We start from the raw sequence: 10,498 nt of genomic DNA, 5'->3' as shown, positions 1-10,498 counted from the left end.
GTTCAATCTGGAATGCTGGTTTTTATATATAAAACTTTATAGCATTTAGCATCAGAATACCTTAGGGACTATCTCTTCCACATGGAATCTGCTTGTCCTGTATATGTAGTTAATGAGAGGATACTTAAAGGTTCCATCATCATATCAGCTTAGAAGTACATTAACCCAAAGATTTTAGGAAAGGCACAATATGGTTTCGTATATCACAGGCTGTAAATAATTGTTTTGTTTTTTTATTATTTAAGCAAATAAACTTTAAACATATAAACTTTATGTATAATAATTCCTAGCAACAAAAACATGCTTAGAGGAAAAATGATAATAAATAAAGATTTCCTTCGGTGGGATTCCCCCCTCCCCGACTTCTCTTTACAAGAAACAAAATGACAATCCTACAATGTTCAGTTGAAAGCTATTTTTGAAAAGCAGTATTATAACTGTAGAAAAGACCTGCAACATTATACTACTAAAAATAAAATTATCTTTATCAAGAAAAGTTAAAGTATTAGATCTATTTTTCCATTTCAATTCTTGATAGCATTATTTAATGCAGTTACTTCTATCATTAATCTTGTTATCTACTTCAGCACTGAAGTTCAGATGTCCAGTTCCTGTGAAAGGAATAAAAAATAAATTAAATATATACAAAAGTTTCTAATTTGTTAGTAAAAAGTATTAATCTTTTGTTTCATATTTTTATTTGTTTAGCTTTTCTAAAGCTAATTTTGAATTTCCAAATTTTACCAGTGCCACTACATTTAACAACCCTCATAAACTTCACCCAAAAGAACTCTAAAGGGATTTGAAAAAACATGCTGTTGTATCAAGTATCTTCGAAATTGTATACAATTGCTAGGTTTCTGGAATTTGCTATTAACAATATTTTTATTTCTGTACATTAACTAATTTTAAAATGCAATTTTATACATAAAGTGGTTTTGATAATAAAACACTATGAATGCTAACCATAGGAAAACACTAAGAACTTATTTGGAAACATTCAATCAGCCTAAACAGTTCCACATTTATTAACTATGCTATCAACTAAATATATTGCCCTCAGCATGGCAATCAATGATCACTACAGGTGGACATGTAAGTTGGGTCAGTGTCCAACTTTCATAAGAACAGAGCAGGGGCGGGTTACGGCTGCTGCTACTGCTGGTTTGCTCAGGGATGTGTCCCATATGCGCGCATTCGCAGTACTAAAAAATGTTTCTGCGCATGCCCAGAAGCAAAAAAAAAGATGGCGGCCTCTATGGTGCTGCCGAGAGAACAAGTTTGGGGGCGTGGCAAGCGCAGGTCGCTGCCAGTTCCAGCGACCTAGGCTGCCAAGTTACTACTGGTTCAGCTTAACGGGTCTGAATTGGTAGGAACCCACCTCTGCAACAGAGGCTAGCTATAAAAACCATTTCTTCATTTGATTCTGCCTCTAGAAAATAACTCTGCACTAACAGCACTAACCCTTCCTAGAAACAAAGGCAGACAATTTCAAGTACTTCATACTAGTTTAGTTAAGTAGGGTTAAATTGGAAAGAATATGTTTGTTTAGGCAGATTCACATTGGGTAGGTACATACATTGTCATAATATTGTTTGAGTAGTTCTGGTGTAGTGTAATGAATAAAACTCAATCATTGGCCTATATATAGAATTTAAAGCTTAATATTGAATGTGAATGAAGCCATTCTTCCCAACTACATGAGGATTTGATCATATTTGTTGTATAAAGTATTGTGGCTTGGATTCTACATAACGCTAAGCTTTAATGACTTCATTCATTCATTACCTGTTGCAAAATCAACCCAATTTTTATAACCTTAGTACCATGTGTGAACCCAGGATGGCTTTTTTTCTAGTCAAGAAAAAGGAAAAGGACCATCATTTTGCCCAGCTTAAAAAAATGTCAATTAATGATTCTTTGTTTCTTTAAAAGGCTGAGAAGAGAGAAAAAATATAACTCATCTAGCAGTGCCATATTTTAACTGATATACTTATTTGCTTATCCTGTTTCCCTGGAAATAAGATCTCCCTGGATAATAAGCCCAATCAGGCTTTTGAGCGCATGAGCTAAAATAAGCCCTCCCCTGAAAAGAAGCCCTCCCTGAAAATATTGCAACACAGCAGCAGCCATGAGGTGACCACGTTCGCTGCCTCCTGTACCTCAAAAATAAGGACCTTCCCGAAAATAAGGCCAAGGGCTTATTTCGGTGAGCAAAAGAAAATAAGACCCTGTCTTATTTTCAGGGAAACACGGTATTTATTTGTACATTTAATTTGCAGTCCAGACTTTAAATTGAAAGAATCCCGGTTTTGTTTATAGATCAATAAAACTATTAGTATGCTTTTAAGTGTATTTTTTTTTTGTTCTTTAAAGATTTTATTGGTAAAAAGAAAATACAACATCCATAACTTGTAACAAACAATACAACTACATTTCGAGATATTCCCATACTATCAAATCATTATAAACATCAAAGGTTAGGTAGCTTTCCCTCCCTCTTTTCTTCCCTCCCCCCCTTACTTCCTTCTCCCCTGCCTTCCCTCCTTTCTTTTCTCCTTTCCTCCTTTCCTTCCCCGTCCTTTCTCTCCCTCGGTCCCCCCCTCCTTCTCACATACCTTTCCTCCTTCCCTGCCTCTTTCCCTCCTCCTTCCTTTTAATCTCCCTCCTTTCCTCCCTCCTTCCCTCCTTCCTTTCAACTCTCCTTCTCTCTTTCTTTCCCTCCCTCTTTCCCTCTTTACTACCTTCTTCTCTTCCCTCCCTCCTTCCTTCCCCAGTTTTTCCTCTTTCTCCTCTCCTTCTTTCTTCCCACCTTCTTTCCCTTCTCTTCTTTCTCTTCCTCCTCTTTATCCTTCCCCCCTTCTTCTGCCTTTCCTATTCCTCTCCTTTCTCCTCTCCATCCTGACTTCCCTACTGCCCTCCCTCCCTCCCTTCTAACCTTTATTACATTTGCATATTTTCCTCTGCTGAGGACAACCTGGTTTTCTTTCCCTTTCCTTGCTTGACGCCAGACCGGAAGTCTTAAGTGTATATTTTAAAAAAGATGGCAAAAGAATAATATAGAATAAAAAAAAATATTAATGTTATTGTAAGGATCTTATGTGTTTTGCTATACTATTATCAATTCAAGTGTCTGTTAGAAGGCTATTAGAAAGGGAATGCTTGATGAAACTGACTTTAATAAACTTTTTTTTTTCATTGCTTCCTTGTTGCTAAAACAGAATGAAAAGAAAAAGAAACCTCAGCAGAACCATAAATAACTGAAAGCTATCCAGAGTTATATTTTCTTCCCTTAGAATTAAAGCCTTTAGCTTTAAAATCTAAGGAAGGAATAACGGCAGTGTACTGCCTTAAAATCCTGAAAAGAAGAGTTGTTCAGACAAAAACAAACTAAAATACACAAAAAATGATTTCATGCAGCACTGTGAATAGAGATGCAGAGGAGACAAAATGTACTAACAAAGTGGTATATTGTTTTCTGATTGCAAGGCTGTTTGCCGGTAAGATAAACACATCAGGCAGCCCCAATGATGTTTCTCACACTGATTCTCAGGAGATGACCTTATAGCTGTGATCTCTTCATCAAAACAAACAAGTGTAAGATGTCTACTTTTCCTGGCCAGTTCAAATTTCTATTATTTTAGCTTTCTACATTCAGAAACAAATAATCAGGAATCATGAAATAAACCACAGGTTGAAGATGGAGTCCCCCCCTCCTACCTCTCTCACATGATCAACCTTGGAAGATTATAGCAATAGTACTTAGACTTAGGCTTCACAGTGCTTTACAGTCCTCTCTAAGCAGTTTAGAGTCAGCATATTGACTCAACAATCTGAGTCCACGTTTTTACCGAACTCAAAACAATGGAAAGCTGAATCAACCTTTAGCCGCTAAGACCCGAACTGCCAAACTGCTGGCAGCCGGTGATCAAAGTAGCCTGCAGTACTACATTCTAACCACTGTGCCACCGCAGCTCTTGAGATTATCATGATTCATGAGATTATCATGATTCATGAGATTATCATGATTCATGAGATTATCATGATTCATGAGATTATCATGATTCATGAGATTATCATGATTCATGAGATTATCATGAAACCAAGCTGCTACTCTGACAGAGAAAACATAAATATAATAAATGAACCCTTATATGGTATGTACCATGTTCCCGGACTTATTTTCTTTTGAGCTGAAAATAAGCACTAGGCTTATTTTGGGGGGAATTCATACTTTTTCACCTAAAGGAGGCAGCGAGCATAGGGACTGACAGAAGTGGGAACGCTGCTACTGCCGTCCCCGCCCTCTGTCTACTTGCCTGTGGCTGCAATGGTTCAAGCTCTTGGCACACCCAGCCTCTGCCCACCCTGCCTGCTGCTCCTGGGACACTGGAGCTTGGGTCTTACCCAGGCTGTTGCTACAAGGCAAAGGTGCGGTGCGTCAGGATCAGCTTCCACCCGTGCCTCTGCCCAGGTGCTGGGCCTGCTGCACCTGCTGCTGCTGGCCTCATGGGGGCTCTTTGCCCTTCTGGTCCTGCTGCTCTGCTCCTTCATGGCATGGGGCAACTCAGCCCAGATCTACAATCTTCGGAGTGCCTCCCCTGCCATCGGCCTGCCAGGGCCCCTATGCCAGTGGTTGCAGGCACAGCAACGCCTCGCCCACTGTCGTCTTTGGGCTGCACCCCTCCCCTGACATACGTGAGCTCCATGGCAGCCCTACAGCAGGACAGAGAAAGAGATCGCCCCTTCCTCCTTTGTGCCACAAAATACCGCCTTCCCTGGCTGAGCCCCCGGTCTGCACCCTTCTGGCTGGAGGACGACGTATAACTCAATGTTACCTGCAGAAGCCCCCCAGTGCAATGCTCTGTGTCAGTTCAAGAGCAAACCTTCACTTTCCCTATGCAGGATTGCAAGACTGGAGGTTTCCGCAGCTTCCGCTGATCAATCCTCATCCTGGCAGGGCTGTCTTGGCAGCCAGAGAAGATGGGGCTTTAGGGTGCAAAAGATGAAGGAGAGATCTCCCTCTGTCACTCCGACCACTGGTGAAGGGGCCCTGGCAGGCTGGCTGCGGGGTAAGCGCTCCAGAGGTCATATATCTTGTCTGAGTTGCACCATGCCAGGCAGGAGCAGCTCAGCAGGGTGGCCAAGAGCAGCGCAGTCAGGAGAGCAAGGAGCCCTTGTGAAGCCATTAGCAGCAGGTGCAACAGGCACAGCATCCGGGCAGAGGCACAGGAGGGAGCTGATCCCAATGCGCTGCTGACCTTCTGCCTTGAATGGTAGCAGCAGCTGGTCACCACCTGTTCCAGAACCACAAGGTAAGCTGTGGAAGAAAGGGGCCCTGAGTTACAAGGTTGTCTGGTGCCACAAGCAGGGCCAGGGCTGGTGAGTATGTGCCAGAAACACCTCTAGAAGCTTGGAGAGGCAAAACGAGATAGCTCCAGGCCCTCACTGACTCAGCCAATCCGCAGGGCTGCGATTAAGGGGCTGAGCCTCCTTGAAGTGACTGGGAAGGGAAGGAGTCGCCATGCTCAGTGCCAACTCAGGGATTGCTGTCCATGTTTGTGAGGAGACATGTGGTTGGGTGGCCTCCTGTACTGGCCACACCCACCACTTCACTTATTTTGGGGGTAGAGTTTATATTAGGCACATGCTTAAAAAATCAAATTAGGTCTTATTTTCAAGGTAGATCTTATTTTCAGGAAACAGAATTTATAAATCATACTTACATAAAAAATGTATACGTAACTGTTACAATTAAAAAGGCTTTCAATTTCTATCTTTGACACTTATTAGGATAATGACAACTGTTTTATTAGCATTTTTGTAGAATTTAACATGATTTGATTGCAGTGATGGTATAACTGTCATCTATACAGTCATTTGTATTTAGACTTCATTTTGTTGTCTATTTGTGGAATTCTTGTCATTAACCATATTTTTCTTGACAACCATTCAAATTTTCACCCAAAATAATTCATTTACCTACTGTTTCCGCAAAAGTTCTTCTCTGATTTTGTAAGTGGTAACTCCTCTTGCACCAGCATAACGTAACCGCTGATATTTAGCCTGTATATTCAAGCCCTTTTGTACTAAATTTGATCTGAAGTGAGGGCGCCCATCAATAAAACTGTACTGTTGAGGGGGAAAAAAAATCATTGAACAGTTTTCAGAAGCTTACCTGAATAATCCTTAATAGAAGAATCAAGAATTGTAAGTTTAAATTGTATTTGTGTAAACATGTACCGTATTTTTCGGAGTATAAGATGCACCAAGGTTTTGAAGAGGCAATTTTAAAAAAAGTAGGTAGGTAGGTAGAGGGATAGAGAGGGAGAGAAAGAGAGAGAAATACAGTAGGTAGGTAGGGAGAGGGACAGAGAGTGTGTAGGTAGGTAGAGCAATTAGATAGGTAGGAGGGTAGGTAGGTAGATAAAGAGATAGAGACACAGAGAGAGAGAGAGAGAGAAAGAAAGAAAGAAATACAGTAGATAGATAGGGAGAGAGAGAGTAGGTAGGTAGGTAGGTATAGAGGGATAGATAGAGAGAAATACAGTAGGTAGGCAGGGAGAGGGACAGAGAGTGTGTAGGTAGGTAGGTAGGTAGAGGGATAGAGAGAAATAGAAAGAGTTAAACAGAGAAATACAGTAGATAGGGAGAGAGAGTAGGTAGGTAGGTAGAGAGAGAAAGAAATATAGTAGGTAAGTAGAGAGAGAGAGAAAGAGTAGGTAGGTAAGTAGATGTTTCCAGGTGTATTTATTCATGTGCTGGAGAAGGCGCTGACAATCTGCAGCAGCTTAAGACTTTGTTTCTGCTGGCACAGCACTCGATCAATGTAATTCTCATCAATCAGTTAAAGAGCTTTCCAAAAGGAAAAAAAGTTTTTGCACTCTGCAAATTCCCCTAAAATGGCCCGTTTTTTGCGAAAACGGGCCCGTTTTTCTAAAAAGGCTTAAATAGCCTTGTGGAGGCTTGCAGAGTGCTCTTGGAAGGGTGGGGGCCCAAAAACGAGCAAAAAACGGCCCATTTTTTTTTGCAAAAACAGGCCCTTTTTTGTCAAAAGAAATTGTATGGATAGCCTTATGGAGGCTTATAGATTGCTGCTGGGGGCTAGGGGGTAAAAAAACAGCCCGTTTTTCACTCATTTCTGCCCTCCCCAGCTCCCAGGAGCTCTCTGAAAGCCTCCATAAGGCTATGCACGGCCATTTTGGTGAAGAGGGTGGGGTTACGGGAGGCAAAAACATGCTGTATTCAGTATATAAGACGCACCCAGATTTTCAGCCTCTTTTTTGAGGAAAAAAGGTGCGTCTTATACTCCGAAAAATATGGTATGGTACACGCACACATGCGTGCGAGCGCGCACGCACACACACACACACACACTATGGTTTTAAAGAAAAATGTTAGGCTTCTGCCCATATACTATTAAAAGGAACAATTTTATTTTTTTAATTATCCCCAAACCTATTAGCTAGAATACCACATAGAAACATTATTCAAGAAAACATCAGTAGGAACAGGGGAGATAATGTTCCCTTTCATATGTGGCATAACACATATAAAAATGGGGCTTTGACTAAGTGCCTGCAGTCTCCCTATCCCATTAACAATTATCATGTTCTAACTTTTTATGAAACTTTGTCTCTTATAATTTGAAATCATGAAACACAAAATAATGTTCAGAAGTATAATATTTCCATTAATTTTCAAGAATATGTAGGAATAATGTAGGAATGATCTGCCCCATGAATAATAAGTGGAAATTACACTATAATTATTTACATACCAAAGTGGCTTCCGAACATAAATCTTATCCTCTCATTCCTGGACATTCCATGAACATATGGGAAATACCTATTATTAATAGCCATGACTATCCTGTTCCAAATGGTGTCCCATGATATAGTCCTGCCCGTGAAATCCTCTATCCTCTAATTACTGTTTATTTAGGAAATCTAGTATAATTATGATAATTATAGACTATTTTAGATAAACTAGGTTGGCTTCTTTTCAACATCCTTTTATTTCTTTCTCTTTCTTTCTTTCCTTTTGTCTCTCTCTCTCCCTTTTGTCTTTCTTTCTTTCATCTCTCTCTCCCACTTTCTTTCTTTTTCTTTCTTTTTCCTTCCTTCCTTCCTTCCTTTCTCTTTCCTTCTTTCTCTTTTTCTCTTTCTCTTCTATCTTTGTCTCTCTTTTTTCTCTCACTCTCCCTCCATTCTTTCTTTCCTTCCTTTCTTTCTTGTGTGTATCTCTCCCTCTTTCTTTCTTCCTTCCTTCCTTTCTTCCTTCCTTTCACTCTCTATCCCACCCTCTCTCTCTCACACACGCATCCCTTCCAATTATATTTGTAGATATATTCTATGAACTAAAACCGGTGCCCAATAAATCCTATGATCACGGCATTCTGTGTCCTACAAGCCAATTCACAGAACTCCCAATTCAGCCTCTTACCGCTCTGGGGGTTAACTGAATATGATTAGTCGTCCTGTTATCTCTTGGCCTTTGTTCCCGCCTTTTTAGCAGAGCAGCAGAGACAGCTAATTTCAAATGGCTTTTTTCTTTTTGCTGAAGCCAGATTTCTCTGCCACTCCGTGGGTGACCTGGTGGATGTCCGAAGGTGTTGGGCATGCCACGGAAGGCAGGCACATCACACTCACACACAGGCACACAATGCTTGCCGCAGTGCAAAGTGCATGTGTAAGGGGGACTGGATCAGCTGGGAGGCTGGCAAAGAAGCCTGTTTCTTCGCTGCCACGGCTCACAGAAAAAGAAGGCAGGGACGATGGACGGCGATCACCCTCTCGCCGCTTTCCTGGCCAGCCACCCAGTTAGATATGGCAGGCAGCGCTGCAGCTGGCAGGCTGCAGGGTCAGCGGTGGGGTGAAGAGAGCGCTGGCCAGCATCACTGCCTTCTTCCTCTGGGCGGATGGGGGGGGGCAGGCCAGGGGAGGGATCATTCTGGTAAAGGGCCTCCGGAAGTTCAGGTACAGGAAGGCACACTAAATTTCATGATCGGGTACGTGCATACCAGCTGAAACCCATTCCTGCTACTATCCCTTTAGCTCCATCAATCCAACTTTATATTCCCAAATTCAAAAGGTTCAAATGTTATTGGCTAACGTTAAATACAATCTAAAAATAAAATTTACAACACATCAGAACATATTATTAAATATAATTAAAATTTGAGAAAATATTGTTATTTCACACATATATTTAGAGATAATGTTTCATAGACACTAGTGTACATACAAAGGTCTCCTTGCAACCACTCCCTCTCTCTGGACTGTCATTTTTCCAACTCAACAATAGAAGAAACAGGCTTCCTTTTGTATACTAGACTCTCCAAGGTTGAGGAAAGTCCCAGAATCATCTCTTAAGATCCTCCGATAATAGCAACAGCCTGCAAGCAATTTTAGAAGATCTGCTGCCAGAATAACTGTTAAACTGAAGCTGGAAGGCAGGGTCGAAATCATGTCATTGTTGGATAAAACTGTTGTTTTGGAATTTACTTTTCAAATGGACAATAAAGTGTGCCCTTCATTTCTTAAACAATCTATGAGACTATTATCCATACAAGTTAAAAGAGGCTCTCATTAGTTACAGCTTATAATCCCTTTAGAAGCTCTGAATTCCATTTTTGAGACTTCTTTATTACTAAATAAAAAGGAAGAGGATTGCTAGAGACAGGCAAAATAAGGAAGTATGGATACTTTTTCTCGTGAAATATAAAGATAAATGTTGTGGTTTTAATCTACTACTTCTAAAATAATTTGTAGCCCTGTATTGTTTTGTTGTGGGTGATTGAAATTTGCCAATTTTTATGGAATCTGATTGGCTAGGAAGAGGAATAAACAAACAAACAAATAAATGTCTTTGATCACTAGAGGGAACTATGGGGATGCTTAATTCTGAGCTGGAGTCTGTTATTAAGGACATTTTTATGTCACTTAATGATTCTGTCAATGTTTCAGTTTTGAATTTTAAAAAGTTGTTTCAAATTTAATTAGATATCTACTTTCCTATTGTGAATAGAAACTCACTAGATTCGTGCATTACAACTCATACCAGATCGTAGGAGATACAAGACATATTTATTTTTTTAAACAATGCTTCTGCAACAGGAATATTTTCCTAGGATCATAGCACTTTTCTTACTGGAGGAAACTAATTTTTTTAAAGAAAATCTAGTTCATTCAGTTATTCTAGTTGCAATGACCTTCTATTGTCTATGTGGTAATATTCAACTGTGTAACTATATTGTAAAGAGAAAGGTAATGCTACAGATCCAGTAGAATTCCGTAAAATTAAAATATACCTTGGTGGGTCTTTGAACTGTTTCAGGATTTTCAATTCGTCTTTTAAATCGATTGATTGCAATATCAGCATGTGAATTTTCAGTATAATAGTTCTATATTAAAAGAAAATTGCAATGATTGATTGAATATTTAAGCTTTTCAAGTTATAAGCCCTGCAAATCCAACATAAAGAATTTTTATTTTTC

At 40.1% G+C, this 10,498-nt stretch overlaps 1 protein-coding gene across 3 annotated transcripts in view; it reads right to left on the bottom strand.

Annotated features, from left to right (window-relative positions):
* Positions 1 to 217: 217 nt before the first annotated feature.
* The window catches only part of BCLAF3 (BCLAF1 and THRAP3 family member 3), a 41,824-nt gene continuing 31,543 nt past the window's right edge, over positions 218 to 10,498 (bottom strand). For 2 of the 3 annotated variants that reach the window (XM_032226429.1, XM_032226431.1), the window contains exons 10-12: positions 10,313 to 10,405; positions 5,983 to 6,132; positions 218 to 611 (exon numbers count right to left, since the gene is read on the bottom strand). In XM_032226429.1, coding sequence (XP_032082320.1) covers positions 5,983 to 6,132; positions 10,313 to 10,405 — 243 coding nt within the window. In that variant the 3' untranslated portion in view covers positions 218 to 611. The remainder of the gene's footprint in view (positions 612 to 5,982; positions 6,133 to 10,312; positions 10,406 to 10,498) is intronic. The other variant, XM_032226430.1, reaches the window with a different exon arrangement.

The sequence above is a fragment of the Thamnophis elegans genome, chromosome 11, assembly GCF_009769535.1.
Source record: "Thamnophis elegans isolate rThaEle1 chromosome 11, rThaEle1.pri, whole genome shotgun sequence".
Classification (NCBI taxonomy): Eukaryota; Metazoa; Chordata; class Lepidosauria; order Squamata; family Colubridae; genus Thamnophis; species Thamnophis elegans.
Note: the sequence above shows the minus strand (reverse complement) of the source record. Positions and strands in the feature narration are given on the sequence as shown.